The sequence below is a fragment of the Falco peregrinus genome, chromosome Z, assembly GCF_023634155.1.
Source record: "Falco peregrinus isolate bFalPer1 chromosome Z, bFalPer1.pri, whole genome shotgun sequence".
In the NCBI taxonomy this organism is placed as follows: Eukaryota; Metazoa; Chordata; class Aves; order Falconiformes; family Falconidae; genus Falco; species Falco peregrinus.
The window spans coordinates 46,276,332-46,294,213 of NC_073739.1; the positions used below are offsets into that span (position 1 = coordinate 46,276,332).

Below are 17,882 nucleotides of genomic sequence, written 5' to 3' on the forward strand. Positions count from 1 at the left end.
CAGACCCTAAAAAAAGCCATGACCACTTCTTGTTTTTTTCTAAGAACAACAGAACAGAAAAGTCTCTTCTCCATCTACCAGGGACAGAATATAATGTGGTGATTTTTCAGTATTTTTTTAGCATCATTTATTTTATTACAGGACTTAGATTACCCATCCAGACAGATGAATCAGAAACAGAATATTTTATAAGCATACAAAACCAAAAGATACATGACATGCATGTGTGGGTTGGGGGAAGTTTCCCATTTTTAGATGTGTTCTTTGTACTCCAATGAATCAGTATTTCATGTCTCTTAGTGTGGACATACTGGCAGTCCTGGAGGCTAGCCTGGATGTCCTGGAGGACAGCTGGGTACTAAATAACACTATAATTTGTCGATTATTACTGCTGAACTGATTTTCAAGTGAGCTTTGCTTGACAACTATTGTTTGGCAGTCAGTTTTTAACCAATCTTTTTAAGACTTGGAGAAATCCTGGGTGATCAATATTAATATGACATTTCTTTTTTAATGAGTTTTTAGATCGCGGAGACTGAAACCTTCCTGAACTGTTACTGAAAAATGTGAGCAATCCACTTAAATGCTATTCATAGCAATAACCTCTGAGAGCTGTAATTCATCCTCTCAGTGCAACACTGAAGTGCCTGAAGTACCATACACCTAGCACTTTGGAAGCTGTAACTGCACACCTAGTGTTAATAATTAACTCAGGCTTCTCTGGGACAATAATGCCTGGCCCCATGCAACATTTATTAGTTCCTTGTGTCTGTAATTCAATTAATAAGGTTTCTCTGAAGCTTCTTTAAATTCACAGTTAGCTAACGGGCCACACTTTGGCCTATCTTGTGATATAGATAATTTACCTATAACACATGATACCAGTGATTACAAAGCTCAGTTTTGTCTCTCTGCGTTGTTTTTGACACGTCCTCATGTTAGTGAAGTTGCATGACTTCCAAGCAGGCATGCATATATATGTATGTGGTTTCTAAAACAGTTCTATGGGTTTAGGGCTACTTTTTATTGCTTGATCGTTTTTCCTGTCCTCACATTTTACTTTTAGCACAAAAGGAAGGGAGGAAAGGACAAAGTATTGTAAAAATCCGCAGGGATGTACAAATAGAGGACTTTTGGTGAGATAGCTTAGACATCAAGGTAGAAACCTGAATTAAGTAACATATTGGATTATATTTAACAAAAAAGAATACGTGTCACAGACATGGAAAGGACATTGCAAGCCCGTTCTGTGACTGAATGGTGCCAAGTTATTGCTGAACTTCTAAAGCCGGGAAGCTTGAGTAGAAGTCAAGGAAATATCTCCTTAACCTACAAATCACAGAGGTCAGGAGTAATCCAGAGGGACTAACCTGCTGCAGAGCTAGTGAGGGAAGAAAGGCTGAGGAGGAGAAAGAAAACATGTTCTGTTTGATGGCTTCAGCATTGTCTGGCAGTTAGGGTTTCTGTAATACTTCCTTGCACAGAACTGCACATATTTCTCCTTCATTACCCACAGGCTCTCCTTCAGGCTCTGCTTCTGCACTGAATTTGTTTTTCAGATATTTCATTAAAACTCTGGTGGGAAATTTTCTTAGAATCAAATTGTTACAGAAATTTGCATTAAACTACCAATTAAGTAAGATCTTGAAGTCACGCAAACATTCACGGCTGCAGCTAACACATAAGCCGCTGTGGAGCACTTAATAATGCCTTTCTATAGCTGCATGTGGTTGGGTGACTTCATAAGATTTAGTCTTTTTCAATGAGCAATATGAAAATGCTATTTAGAATGTTATTGGTAAAATCCACCTCACCCCAAGAGGTAACACAGGCTTGTAGAACATCAAAGGTAGCTTGACTGCATTTATTCCAAGAGCAGAAGATGATTTGCACTCTTTCCTTTCACAAAGTAGTATTTTTTAAAAATATAATAATCATAGAACCTGCATAATAATCATAGAATCATTTAGGTTGGAAAGGATCCTTTAAGATAGTTGAGTCCAACTCTTAACCTAGCACTGCCAAGTCCACCACTAAACCATTTCCCTAAGTGCCACATCTACACATCTTTTAAATACCTCCAGGAATGGTCACCATTCTTCCCTGGGCAGCCTATTCCAATGCTTGATAACACTTTCAGTGAAAATTTTTTTCCTAATATCCAGTCTAAACCTCCCCTGGTGCAACGTGAGGCCTTTTCGTCTTGTCCCATCGCTTGCTACTTGGGAGAAGAGAACGACACTCACCTGGCTACAACCTCCTGTCAGGAAGCTGTAGAGAGCAATGAGGTCTCCCCTCAGCCTCCTTTTCTCCAGGCTAAACCGCCCCCGTTCCCTCAGCCGCTCCCCGTCAGACTTGTGCTCCAGACCCTGCACCAGCCTCGCTGCCCGCTCTGGCCACGCTGCAGCACCTCAGCGTCCCTCTTGCAGCGAGGGGCCCAAACCTGAACACAGCGTTCGAGGTGCGGCCTCACCAGTGCCCAGGACAGGGGGACCATCGCTGCCCTGGCCCTGCTGGCCACACTGTGTCTGGTACCAGCCAGGGTGCTGCTGGCCGCCTTGGCCACCTGGGCACACTGCTGGCTCACGCTCAGCCGGCTGTGGACCAGCACCCCCAGGCCCTTTCCCACCAGGCCCTTTCCAGCCGCTCTGCCCCAGCCTGTAGCGCCGTGTGCGGCTGCTGTGACCCAAGGGCAGGACCCGGCACTGAGCCCTGTTGAACCTCCCAGGAATGGCCTCGGCCCATCGCTCCAGCCTGCCCAGGTCCCTCTGCACAGCCTGACTGCCCTCCAGCAGGTCAACACTCCCCGTCCCTACTCAGCGTCATTTGCAAACTTACTGAGGGTGCACCCAAAGCCCTCGTCCAGATCATCGATAAAGACGTTAAACAGGACTGGCCCCAACCCTGAACTCTGGGGAACACCACTTGTGACCAGCCACCAGCTGGATGATGCTCCACTCACCACAACCCTTTGGGCCATATAAGCATGTGTTACTTTTTTATTAACTATGTGCCTATTACTAACTATGTGAAGATTTTGACTATTACTTTACAAGAGTGGGAAATATTAATAGCCACAATTTTTAATATGTGTTAGGAACCTCCTCTTGTCATAGTCAGTGTGAAATATGCATTAATGCCAAAATTACCATTAATTCCAAAAATCACAGTGTATTCTAAGTAGACTAGAACAAAAATGGAAAACTAATATTGTAAATCTATCATTTACACTCAGTTGATTTTTTTTTCAAGGTGTATACAACAAATTTTTAAGTGCATGAAAGCAACATACAAAAATATGAAAGGAGCTGCTTAATACTTATTTCATGGAACATGAAAGTAGCTTCATAAATATTGGATTGCATGGATCCAACTGGTTTTGTGCTCCAGTCTTGCATGTGTAACTCAGTTGACTGCATGTGTCTCTGTATGCAGTCAATAAGAAGTTTAACTGGTATCAGATCACCATCTGGTTTGTTTGTGGTACAATGATTACTTAATCCAATGCAGGCCAGCCAATGGAATGAAAACCTGAGAAAAACAGATTATAAAGCATTAACACTTAAGGGGGGTGTATAACATTTCTGTGACCAGCACATACAGGAGTGGGTCAGTGTTGAGGAAGAAGGGATGCAGGGAGAAAGGAATCCTCAGCACTGGCAAAGTAAAACCCAGGGAAGCATTCAAGAGTCAGTAGCATTAAACCTGGCAATCTGGGTCACCACCTTCAGAAGGCAATGTTTTGGTTTGTCCTGGAGAAGAAGCTTAAATGCTGTTCACACTCAACTTGAAAGTTTGCTTATGGAGAGTCCAGTAGGCAGAGAGGGATAAAAAATACTACTTTTTGTAGAAAACCTTGTAAAAAGATATTTAAACAAGTGAAGAGAAAGTTTGGATTAAAATACATCTTTTTATGTCTTTCATTATGGAAAGTTCCTTCTTGTTTTAGCTTAGCTTAATTTTATAGCAGAACATGTTTGTGGAGAACTTTTGAGTTCAGCTACAGGTACAAAATATGTTCATATCCACTATAGAGGATCTTTTATGTGTTAATGGTTGTTTTCATATTATTCCCTTAAATTTCTGACTTACTACTTCACTATAAAAAAAAGAACAACCTGCAATGTGAAATCTTCATATTCTTCAGTATAACTGCATCTAATTACTGACTGAAAAGCACAAGTTTTCTACAGCTCTGTAGGTTTTGATTTCAGTAATTTTTCATGAACAAGCTCCAGTGCTTAATTACCTAGTGACAGAAGTGATGGTAGAAGGTTTTCCTCTTAAGTCCAAAATACGATATGCTGACTTGGGTGATAGGTACGTTCCCAGTTTATTGTTTCTGGATGCTTTTACGGTACTGTTGTTCCAGCACTGACTGCTGAGTTTACAAGGAAGCTGCCACCTGCTGTTAGGACTGCCACTATCTCCTGACAGTGCAACAAGATTTTAAATCTTGAGGACATGGATTTAAAAGGGACTCTCAGACATTGGTTTCCTGAAGCTGAAAGAATCTGTTCTCTCTGACTTATCTGAGAGAGCTGAAATTTAAATGTAAAATTTTATGCGAATCAAAATGATAGGAGATGTGAGCGTGGAGCCAGAAAACCTCTGAAGGACTCGAAGTGGCTTTGAAAATAAAGAAGGCTCAGCCAGTGACAAAGTTAGCTAAAACACAGAAAGATCAGACTCCAAAATCCAGCACACAAATGTGATCCAGAAGAATAGAATTGAGAATGAGGGCTCTAGAGCCTTAAACAGATGCTGACTTGATCCCTGAGGAACACTTTGAAGTGGTAAATAGGTGGGATGTGTGGCTGGGTATTTTTGTCTTTTTATAACTGGATTTGTGCATGCCTTGTGCCACAGGGAAAAGAAAAGAAAAAGAGTGATCAGATTGTGATTCATGTAATTGTGTGTAGCTTTTTGCTTCTGCCAACCTGTGTCTTTGAAAGAGAAAATGGGATCTCAGATGGTGTGAAAAGGGTGCTAAACTCCTGGGGAGGTTAGGTGAGGTGAAACTGGTCCTGATGCCTCACCAGCTGGGTTTAGATGTGAGTTCTTGGAAGGTGAGAATTCTCAGAAGGCTCTCAAAGACTGAAAGTCAAATTCAGTAGCTCAATTTTGCACCATCTTGGGAAGCATAGAAACAAACGGTTGTTCAGGGGCTTGTTACTGTGAGCTAAAAAGTCTGCCACAGTGGGTGTCTAGTGGGGAAAGGTTTTGATAGGTCTTCAGATGACAGTATGAAGATCACCCTAAGCATTTGTGGTTACTAAAAATACATAGTATTTTTAAAGTGGCTGAGATTTTTAGCCATGAGTTAAGAGAAAATATGACACGGCTAATATTCTTCTTCACACATAATTTTAACTTGCCTTTATCACAGCTATGCCACTATTCTGCCAATGCCATTGTCAGATTTTGCAGTTTAACACAATCTTTTTGCTTGCTTACATAAAATATGTGAACAGAAGATATAACCATGATAATTAATTTCACTCAGTGAACTTATCTCTAGTGCTTCTGGAGAGCCATGATCACAATTAACATTTTCCCAGTAGTCCACTGTTTCTCAAGTGCTTAGTGCAATGCCCAATACAATATGCAATTCTTTGCAGACATCTAGTGTGATGAGAAAAGAGTTACATGGTCTTGTGCATACACCACCAGCTAAGGATCCTTATTCTATTTCCCAATGCTTTAGATCAGGACATTTAGCCTTTAGGGAACATTTTATCAGTAGACAGACATGGAAGTCATACTTCTACAGGAAAATTATATAAAAATTATAAATCAGATTAAATGGAAGAAATATTAGTATACTTGTGATCTCTTTTTATTGCTTTATTGTGTGGACACTATTCCTTTTTAAAACAAGATAAAAATCTTTCTTTCATAATTGTATATCATTATTTAACTTCCATATCTTTATAAGCAAAATTTAAGTGTTTTGGGGACCAAAGAAGATACAATTCTAAGAAATTATTCTGAAGATGATATATGCAGAAATTATGAAGAATTGAATTAAATTTAGTCTTGAGAAGGGTAGACAAAGGGGAACCAAGTCTGTAATGTATATATATCTCCAAAATAAAAAGTGAAAATAGATTTCCCTTAGATAGTTGGCCAACAATTTATATTAGTTGGAACCAGGAGGAATAACAGTTTGTGAGTGGCACAAGTAGGCAGCAGCTGAACTGCAGAAGAAAGCCACCGTGACTAAAAGTATTTGATGATATTAACTGGTTGTAGGCAGATCTCAGAGTTCCAAATGCATTTTGGATGTAGGCAGATGACCAAAGTGGCTTGTTCTGTTTGCATTACATTTGATTTGTCTTCTGTGAAATACAGAATCTCAGAACTTTTCTTTCTAAACATTACTAAGGGAACAAGATTATAGAAAAATCTATGAGGAGTTAGGACACATAAACAATTACATTGATACGGTAGAGACAATATAAAATTTACCATAGCATCATATCTTTCTCTCTTTTGCCCTCATTTTCCAGGGAAGCCCAGCTTTTTGTTGAAAAGTTTGAAGGTGCTCTTGGAAAAGGAAAAGGAAAAAAATTCTATGCATTCAAAGTGATGATGACCAAGGTAAATTTATTATTTCACTAACTTCATGTAAAGCAAATAAGGAGCCTTTTGCAGATTATTGCCATATGTACCCATCTTCCAAAACAGAGTTCCTTGTCTTTCTTTGCATTTTAACACATGTATTTCCACTTCTCTTGCATGAAAAGATTTCTAACATAAGCTCCCAGTTTGATTGAGAAACTTGTCATCAGAACAAAAATCGACTGGTTTGCAAGAGTTTAATATCTTATTGAAGTTAATTTCTTTTGGTGTAGAGTGAGCTTTTCTGTGGACTGAATCCAGAACTCAGTCTTTCTTTTGAGACAAACTTCTGTGAATTATCACAAAGTGTCTTTTTGCCCCACAGCAAAAATACTGTTAGCATCTCCACTGAGCCAAGGTTCTAGGACCACGTATATTCTAGTATGGCTCTGTAGGACTGACTGAAAGGCCGAACAGTGGTTGCTGAGGACCCAGTGTCCAGGCAATGTGTATTCTGGCAGCTCTTTCTCTGGGCTAAGACATCTATGGTCTCAACAACTAAATACCCAGCACAGTGGATGTGGATTAGCATGCCTCTCAAGTATATTTTTTGACGTAGTTTTATGCTCTGATACCACTTTACAGTGCAAATACAAGTGTAGTAAATTGAGATGGTTTGGAAGATTCACTTCAAAAAACACACTCTTGGCCAAACTAAAATGCTGATGCAGAATGATGCCAAGAATATTTGGCAGGACTACCTGCTGTGGCTAGGTTCACCCTTAGACTGGATTTTCTGCAAGCAGTTGTGTAGTCTCATCGCATAAGCATTAATGTTCACAAAAAACAATAAGACTTTCAAACTCAGCTGGGCACTGGAAGCTCAACTGCAGAAGTTAGACTTACCTGATAGATAAACCACTAGTTAGAGTAATTGCAATGTGAAATGACACAGCTTGAGCTCCAGATCTGAATTTTGAATAGCAAAGGAAATAACAAAATAAACTCTTAGAAACAATTAAAAAAATATTAAATGAATGGCATGAAAGGAAGGGATTATTTTATTATTCTTCTTGTGGAAGAGATAAGGACTTCACACAGAGCCAGTAGGAAACATATTCAGAACAAACAAAAGGAGATGGTCCTTCGTGAGCTAGTGCTATCTGGCAAAGAATACTGTAGATGATTAAGGGGAAACTGAACATCTGGGCATTGAGATGATGGTAGTTTTTTTTATCTGTGACCCTTTACAGAAATGGATGAAATTTCAGAGAGATTTTGAGAATTTTAAGACAGCCTGCATACCCTGGGAAATGAAAATTAAGGAGATTGAAAGTAAGTACTTATGGAAGGTAATAAAGAATAGTATCTAATATCATATTCCTGATGCATGCCAAAGTGGCAAATTACTTTTCAATACTTTGGAAATATATATCTGTATTCAATGTGTAATATAAAATCAATGAGTATTTATTTATTAAGCTTGATGGTATAGCTAGTTGAGAGAGTGTTAGTCAACTTACAGGTGATCCTTGAAAAGTGGAATTGGGATTTAGCTGTTGCCTAACATCACTTTAGTTTGCCTGTGTACTATAATTATTTCTGTGATGTTTTTTCATCATCTTGAGACTTATGGTATTTTGGCATTATTTCTCTCATTTTCAACTGCATAACACAACACAGAGAAAATAACAGTGGTCTTAGATGTCCCTATATATTAGGCATAGTGTAGTTAGTACTTCAGGTATGTTTGAGAGCAGGTTTTTGGCACAAGTGAGTTTTGTGTTTCAGTTCCAGTGATGAATTAAACTGCAGCCCTCTCTGAAGGAAATTTGCCTTAACTGCGTGGATACCTGAGTGAGACTCTGCCACTAATGAAATGCAGATGGAAAAGTGCAATGAAAACTTATTTTAGAGAAGTTGCCATTGGAAGAAGCTGTGGGTTGCATCAAAAGGCAATAACTGTAACAGAAGAAAAACAGGAAAATGATAAATTGTTAATTTTGTGGAGTTTTAGACTACAAAATAGCCCTTGAGGAAAAATTATACAACGTTCTTAAACATATGGTCTACAGACCACTGAACAGATTACCTACTCACTCAACACAAAATTTAGGAAGCAGCTGCTGCATATGTGTAGTTAAAATCAAACTCAGCAGCAAGATGCATGTGGTGTCCTAGTGGACTGGACACATAATAGATGTCTTGAGGATCTGTGAAAGTAACGTTTCTGAAAGTTTCTGTAAAGGAGTTGTCCTGGCACAAACTGTTCTGCTAGCAGTAACTTCCAAGAGACATATTTCTTTCCTCGTAAAATCAGAATAAAAAATTGAACAGGGTATTTTTTTCCAGTCCCGCTTTTGTATCTATTTATTTTTTCATTTGAAACAAGTAACATTTTTGCTGTCACCTGGAGGGTCCCAAAATCACAGTAGGATAGTACCTTTTCATAATCTCAAGGGGTAAGATTATGGATTTTACTCTTTTTTTATTATTTTTTTGTTCTGTTCAGTGTATCGCTAAGGCAAGCTGCAATTGTTTCTTTTACTTGCAGAAACAATGCTCTGTCCAAAAATTAGTAATTTAAGAAGTACAGTTAAACTATAGTTTAGTGCAAAACCCTGTAGTCTAGAATAAGTCTTGATTTCAAGGGAACACCTCTGAAATATTGCTGCGGAAAATAATTTTAAATCACAATAAACCTGGTTAATCTAAGCAGTAGCTCTCAGCCCATACCTAAGATTTGTGTTAGCGCATTTATAGTACTGAGATCAAGGTTGTCTTAATGACGATGCTGATAAAGCTACCATGTCCCAGAGAAATAGAGCATTTAGATAATAAAATGAGAAGTGAGTGAAACTGAAATAGAAAAAAGCTAGTCTGTGTATAAGGGAAGAGTAAACATTAAGATACATTGAGTCACAGAGACCAAAAAACTGCTGCTTCAACTTCTAGAAATGTATATAGGTCGGATGTGTGCTACATTGGTCATATGTATCAGGTTTAGTAAAGTGGAAAGAGTTATCTTGTGGTTTTTGGCATTTAACAAGCTGTTGGTGTTGAGTCAAGGATTACCCTGCGTTCTCCAAATTTCAGGTTAGCAGAGGTAGTATAAGATAATTTGTAAAACTATTTTTTATATCAAGCTCTGATCAAAATCTCCAGATTTGATCAGAGATCAAATACAGAACAAATTGGAGGAGCACCCACCTTTTTAACAGACTCAGCTTCAAGCTTGTATGCACAAAATCCAGGGAATTAAATGTTCTTAACAGGTGCTGCCTTCAGACATGGAGTCGTGTTGATGAAGCAGAAGTAACTCTGCAAGGGGAGGCTCCAAACTGGGCAAGGACCAGATTCCTCTGAGTCCTAGCAGCCATGGCTGTTTGGGGCACAATTCAGTCCCTTGTAAAATGACTTAAACACATGACATCAAACAATAAACAGAATGTACCTGATACTGCTTATAAGGAATCTGGCAGAAAAATGTCTTTGGTTGCTTAACACTTTACATAAGAGTTGCTAAATACAGCATATGGAACACTTTGGAGAATCTTGCTGGCACAGGCAACACCCTGCATGTAACCACTGGATCTCTCAGTCCACCCAAAATGCTGAAGAGTGGTTGAAGAAAATAGTTGAACACTAGGCTTGGACACCAGGATCAATATTTAAAAAGATGTTGTTACACAGCAATGTTTGTGTAGAGTCCTTAGTCATGTCAGTTCCCATGGGCTGCAGTCTCATGTAGCAAAGTACGGTTGCATAGAGAAAACTGGAGTGAGCACTGCCTACTCAACAGCCCATTTTTAGAGGAGACAGTACAATGAAACAAGCAGCAAACAACATCAGATTGTGACAGGTAAAGTAGGTTGTTTGGACCACTTGCAAAATGCACTCACTCAGTTCACTTGCCACAGAGTTGCGTCTGTACAACTGCTTTCCATGTCAGTACACAGTTTAGCATTTTTAGTAATGTTTCTTTTGTGCCAATTTTTCCACGAGGACACGGGCATACACACAGGTATCTGGTACATTTCATTCACTAGTACACATGCTTAAAAATGAAATGTTCATAGGTAGCTTCTGCTCCTTCCAACAGATGGGATTATAGGTAAATTACCACCTGCTTAGCACAAAGGAACTAGAGGTAAAACTTTTATGTAAACCTCTATGATCACTGCTAATACTATGCTTTAAGCTACTTCCTTTCCAAAGGCAAGCACAACAGAAAGAAGTGCTTATTAACAGGGTATAAGAAGAGGTCATGCTAATAGCACATAAAAGAGGCAAGAATTTATGAAAGTTCTGATTGAATTTTGCATGATCCTAGCTAAAAGAAAGTGTAAGCAGCAGAAGCATGAAAGGAACAAAAGCCTGACAATTATGTGCAGACTACTTTGTAGAGGAAACCTCTATTTTTCAGCTATAGCTATATAAGCTATATATATATATACCAGCTATAAGCCTATAAATTCGGCTTGGTGGGAAGATTTAAACACCTTCAAGAAGATACTTTTGATTAAAAAGGGCTCATTTAGGATAGGCCAGATTAATCTAAGAAGGACACCAGCTAATGTTGTAGGTAGATTGAAGTGCTCTTTCTGCTCTGAAGAAAAAATTCTGATTTTATTTCAAGGTCACTTGTAGATACCCAAGAACAACCTCGACCCAGTCAGATAATTCAATGGTCATACTGCTGTGCCTTAGACATGCTACAAAAGAGTATAGGAAAAATACATAAATATTAACTATTAAACATTATTAATATTGGCATGAGAAAACACACCTTTGTTTTAAACTTTTCATACTGTGTCCTAAACTACAAAATTGCTTTAACCACACATTTAGACTTGATATAGGAATCATTTCTCTTGGGCCTGTGGACTGGCAGCAGGAGCATTATTAATATTTAGATACTAAATTTCTTTCATTTCAGTAATAATTATAATCAACATTGTCATTTAATAACAAAATAGAGTAATGAAAAGAAGAAGAAAAAAGGAAAGTATTAATTACATTTAAGCCCTAGCAAGAAAACTCACCTTTAACCTCTGCCTAATTTCATAATACTCCCCACTATAACAAATAGGACCCTTGTCACAGAGTGATTTCCTTCTCATTATTTACTATCAGAGTGCATCAGGCACCTTAACTAGACTGTGTCTGAATAAACTGTTGAAAGGTCACGTTTTTCTTGTGAATGACTGGTAACAGAACTGAAAACTCCTGTTTTTCTAACTCTGAGAGACAGATTAGCCTGACTGCCAGCTGTCCTGTATTCAGCAGAGCTGTGCTGCAACAAACTGGGCTTGAATTTGAACTGTTATTTCAGTTTGGCCTGAATTGCAGAGTATTAGTCAAATCATGCCCTTAGTGCCAACTGCTTCCCCTGCAGTCTCTTCTTCACACAGGTCAGGGTCAGGAGTCTGTAGTGGGTGGAGTCCAAAGCTTCATCTGTGCACCTGGTAATGGAACTGCCTCCGTACCTGCATGCTGGTGGAACACATAAATAGCAACGCAAGAGAAAGAAAGGGTACAAAACACTGGCAGATATTTTTATTCTTCCCTGGTGAGCACTCCAATAACAGCACTTAAAGTATCTGGCTAATTCTGTGCTGCTTCTGATTAAAGATTCAACATGTCCAGAATACTTACAGTTCACATCAGACAAATAAATAAATAAATATATAAAGGTTATTTGCTGTGAAACCTGCCACTAGGGGATTTAATAATAGTTTAGTAATAGTAAATGTCGCAGCTTTTGCACAACCCTAAATACTCCGTGTAAATAATACTCTTACATTTTTTCTTCTGTTTTCTCTGCCAGGTCAGTGAATGCTAGTATGCATTCTGGAAAAAAAGTATTAGAATTATGGTAATAAAGAAAATTAAAAGCTTCCCCTGACTGTATTTATCTTAAGTGAACTTTGAGCATCTTCATCTTAAGGTAAAACAGCATGAGACAACTAATTTATTTGCTCTTTTTTCACCTCTCATGTTTTCATAGGTCACTTTGGCTCTTCAGTAGCGTCTTATTTCATATTCCTACGCTGGATGTATGGAATAAACATGATTCTCTTCGGACTGACTTGTGGACTCGTAATGGTGCCTGAGGTGGGAATCTTTTAAATTCTCATTGAGAGTTGTTATGTGAATTTCTGTCTTTGCAGTGAGATTTCATAGGACTGGACCTTTAAATAAATTTGTAATCTCTTTATGCTCCATTTAAAAGTATTAAGGTGTACTAAGGCTGCAAAGATGTACTTTCCTTGTGGACAGTTGTCTCTACACAGACATGACTTGAAATAGATACAACAGAGAAATGTATATAGGATTGTGTCCTGAAAGTGCTTTCCCACAGTATGGAGTTGGAGCTAAACTTTTTTTTTTTTTTTTTCTGTGGGGAACTAAGGAGAGGAACTGAGTCTAAGAAGCAGCCAAGTGGAGTACCTTGACTAAAATGTGCATTGTAATAGAAAGATACATTCCAGACCTCTGAGGCACCATGGATCCTTCTCAGTTGCATTAATACTCATGTGCTGATAAGGCCCAACAGGGCTGTAAAATCACAAGAGAGACCCCTCATGTTTTGCACTGTGTGCAGCATGGCTGTTAATAATGCTGCTCAGAGCAGATGTAATTCAGGCAGAAATCACTTCTGTGAAATGTAATATTTTTCTAGTTCCTTTGAACCATGATACTGTCTTTCTGAAACAGGGGCTTATATAAAATTAAAAGTATTGTGCCGTCTCCCTGATTTCATTATTCCATAACCTCTTACTTATCTTACCTCCTAATAAGCAGCTGGGAAAGAGTCACATAGGAATTTCCAACAGCTTCCTAGTATAGTGTTTCAATAGCATGATCCATCTTCAATTGAAGCCAAAACAGGAAAAATGCCCAACAGTTTGCAGGATAAAGCTTGGAAAGGACCCTGTCAGGACATAGACTGCTGAGCAAACATCTTGCCAGGAGCAGTGGGCCCTCAGAATCAAAAAACTGAATCCTTAGCTTCTTCCCATACACTTCAATTGAAAAAACAGTAAAGTCTGTAATGCAAGAAAAATTGTTCTTCTGGTCTTGTGTGTAAGACAAACACCACTCATCAGAGGAATCTGGATTTCTGTCTTGCCTTTAAATGTAAGAGGCACAGTTTGATAATCCACTGATACCATTGGAACATTAAATTTAGAAAACACCATGAATAGGTACTTAAGCATAGTTTCAATCATTAATGCAAGGAACAATGAAAAATATTGGAGAAATAGGTCATCCTCACTAAGCAGTTTAGGAACACAAAACAAGTCTTCCTAAGAAATGACAGATCACTGTCTCTTCCCTTTGTTGGTATTTTGCTTTAAAATGTAAATTGCTCTCATTTTTTGGTTCAAGGCTTTGATGGGGAAACCATACGGCTCTTTACCTAGAAAAACTGTCCCAAGAGCTGAGGAAGCAACTGCTATGAACTTTGCTACTCTCTGGGATTTTAGTGTAAGTGCATAAATTTGCAATAATGCATATTCACATGAGTGATTTTATGGACTTAATTAATTATTTAATATTTCAGGAAAAGATGGCAATAGAATTAATCTAATACTTCTTTTTACAAGGTCTGGGTACAGACATTTACTTCAGACAAAACAAATAATGAAGCTCAATGTCCACATGCACATTTCAGTATATGCAGCAATCCAAAACCATGCAGCAACAACTCTCAAAGCTGGATTCACATCCCTGGGTATTGATGTGCCATTTCTTATAGGTGAATTTTGTCCTTTATTTTAATATGATTAAGGTTCCAAATGTGAGGATGCAGTGTGAATTAGAAAAAAAGAAAAGATAATCCAATAATGTGCTCTGTAGGCTTTTCCTAAAACATTTTTTATTTTTAGTCTTATAGAATATGCAGATACTTTAGCTGAATTGAGAAACGTATCTTAACTCTTTACCATTGACGTGACACCCAGTCTGGCCTGTGGAGCTATACCTCCTGCACTGAAAAGTTAATGGTGTATTCCTAAATATGTCATAATGCTTTTTCTTCCTGAAAACAGAAGTTTTATCAGATTTTGTGTGTGGCATGTCTCTGTAGTTGGCCTCTTTATATAAAGATGACACAAATTTGCGTAGTCAGCTAATGATAAATTTGGTATTGCAATGTGTTTCTTAGAAGGCTGTTTCTCTGTGGCATGCAGTCAATGTCGTCAAAAGGTACTCTGCACTGTGAAAGGGTGCAACCATCTAGTTAAGGTTTTTCTGCAGATTAATGGAAGCAGTATCCACAGAACAAAGTGTGATTTCTCCCCAGTCTTTCTTTACCTTCTGTAAAAGGTACCAAGACTCTGAAAGACTTATGCATATACATATCTTTTAGCCCTTAAGTTGTTTTAGCAACAACAAGCATGAATATAATGTCAGTAGCAGACCCGTTTCTTGGAAAAGTGAAGTCAGGTGCAGCTTCCTCCAGTTTGCAGCTCAGGCTCTCCAGCTGTCTGCAGAACAACTCATCTAAATGTGACCTCTCCATGTAGGTTTGACCTGTGTGAGGTCCCATCCCACCTATGCTGGTGAGGAGAACAGTGCAGGCAGTCTCAGAAGGGGCACAGGCAGATTTTCATACCTGTTCTCTTTCCAACAGGAGGCCAGCTCTGATCTCCCCTGAAAAAACATGAAAAGGGTGCAATGTTTATACTTCTCATTAATATTGCCATTTTTCAGTATGGTTAAGGTGTGGAGAGATCCCCAAGCTTGTGATATTCAGATCTCAGTCAGGATTCATTGGTTTTTGGCTCAATACTTTGTGGACATGCAGATGCTGCTGTATTTTGGTCCTTTATTTAGCTTCCTTGGCTCTATTTTCAACCTTTAGCTATCAGCGGAGAAAGGATTGGGTTGTATGACAAGAGAACATTGGAAAAAACCTTACTGGATATACCTGTTTTCTAATTTACAAGTAAATCTTTCAGGCTTATTAACTGTAAACAACGGAATCTAAAGAAAATAATATAACAATGGCTAGAAATTAGCCATATTACTATTATCATCATCATCATCATCATCATTAGCAAATGTTTGTCTTTTCACTATAAGGGTACGTAAAGTGAACAGATACTTCTGCCTTAGTTAACATAAAGTGATGGACCCTTCTTGGATAGAAAAGAGTACAAAAGATTTTTCTAAAAAAGCCGTGTATGTAACATTTTGCAATGACTGCTGCATAAGATGACAATGCTTCTGGTTCATCAGGAGTTTATTATTAGATAATAATAAAATGAGAAATTAAAACATTAGGGGGAAATTGGAGACAAAGGAATCACAGTAACTTGGACATTTTGTAAAGAGAATAAAAACTAGTAGAGCTTTATATACCCAATGGGAAGAAAGCTTTTAAAAGAAATGCGTTTGAGAAAAGATGAATGAAGACAGATGGTAGAAAGGGAGGGGAAGTTTATAATTGTCAGAAACAGGATCTGACAGCTCTGAAGAAGAAAGTGTTGCAAGTAACAGGGTAGCAGTTAACACAAGGAGCAAATGCACAGGTAATTAACATGGAATAAAATAGCGAAAGAGGTGTATGTCCTGACATATTGAGGGGGAAAAAGAATTTTATTGAGTTATGTCAGATTGATAAATTCTCCCTGAAGACAATGACATCTTTAATTAAACAGCATAGGAAACACTACCTTTCATCTGCTAGCAGTTCTTGTATGCTATCAGGTAAGTTACAAATAAATGAACTCATATCAACAAACATTACTTCAGCCTGAAAAAAACCCCAAACTCCACCAATCTTTAAGACATTAAAAAAAAAAAAAAAAAAAAAAAAAGAAAGATGAGCACAACATACCTTTTGAGTTTTTTGCTCATTTTCTCATTTTCTGACATGGCAAAAAGAAACAATTTTGGATTATGATATATTTCAGCTGGAATTCAGTTTTAACATTGTATGTTTTACAGTTCAGATAATAATCCAAACGTAAAATTCAGACTTTCAAGGCTCATTACAATAAAGCATTTGACCAATACCCTTATCTCTCCCCTCTTTTATGTCAGGCTCAGAAAGGAGAGCAAAAGATCTTCCATGCATGCCTGCCTTTACACAGCTAAAGATATTTCAGGTCTACTGGTGACATGCAGTAGGCAAAGCCCAGGAAACAACATATGGAATGACATGCAGTGGAGGAACTATCTCTGACTTTGCAGAACACAGCAACTTAAAAAGCATTTTAGTAATCTGCGGAATCCAAAAGGCTCTCCAGAGCTACTTTAGGCTGTATTGAAACCCGGGCTAAAATGGAATTGTAGGATGCTTTAATGAGCAAAAATATGCAGATGATATACTATTGAATTTGAATGTGTCCTGAATGATAGAAATGTTTTACTAGTAATTTACTATCTGTTGTGTAGGCACATCTCTCAAAGCTACTCTGATATTAAGAAAAATGAGATATGTTGATTACCAAATCAAGACATTTTGAATAGTATTTCTGTTTATCATATATTAACATTTTATTTTCTGCTTAGGATTGTAAATTTGGTTTTCCAGATAACACTCTGACTCATTTCGTGTACAGTAAGAGCTACAACAAATTAAGTGCATGTTTTGCAATAATATGTAAGAGAAAGGTGTTATTTATTATAAGTAAAATGAGCAACTGAAAAGCAGGAGGAAAGTAAATTGCTTTTTTAATTCACAAAACTCTCAGCTTGCTGTACTATTGTCAAAATAATGCAAGGTGCATCCACCAGTTACATGGTCAAATACTCTATTTCACTTGAAATCGTCACACCCAGCTGGAGCTTTGCTACTTGCAGTGCATGTGCTAAGCTGTCCTTGTAAGGGCTCTGCATATCTTCTTCTGGGAGGCAAGTTCTTGCTCTAACCTGAGGATTATCAGGAAGCTTTAGCTATATGGATCATTTTAAATACCAGCAATTATTGCTTACAGATGATAGTGTACTAGCAGTTTATTTCGAAAAATCAATAATCTGACCAGGAGAAGAGATGGTAATTCTCACTAAGATTTTTAGGAAAGGAAATGCATTTTGACTTGCTGAGAAAGAAGGTATGCTTACATTGCACTTTTTACAGTCTTGAAGTCTAAGTGTTGAAAAACTCTGCGTACTGAATAAACAGCCATAAAATGCTACTAACTATTGGTTAACATATATTGAATGATCACCCAATGAAAAGTAGACACATTGTCAGAGAAGGCATACGAGAATTTTGCATTAAATAGGCTTTACAAGTAAATTTTAGAAATGTGAAAATTAAGTTAAAAATCTACCATTTTATCTGAAAGTAATTTGTAAAA

General features: G+C 37.9%; 1 protein-coding gene across 1 annotated transcript in view; it reads left to right on the forward strand.

Moving 5' to 3' along the window:
• TMC1 (transmembrane channel like 1) overlaps positions 1 to 17,882 on the forward strand; it is a 68,170-nt gene that overhangs the window by 21,029 nt on the left and 29,259 nt on the right. Inside the window, exons 6-9 of the mRNA XM_055791688.1 lie at positions 6,513 to 6,603; positions 7,818 to 7,899; positions 12,575 to 12,681; positions 13,960 to 14,058. Coding sequence (XP_055647663.1) covers positions 6,513 to 6,603; positions 7,818 to 7,899; positions 12,575 to 12,681; positions 13,960 to 14,058 — 379 coding nt within the window. The remainder of the gene's footprint in view (positions 1 to 6,512; positions 6,604 to 7,817; positions 7,900 to 12,574; positions 12,682 to 13,959; positions 14,059 to 17,882) is intronic.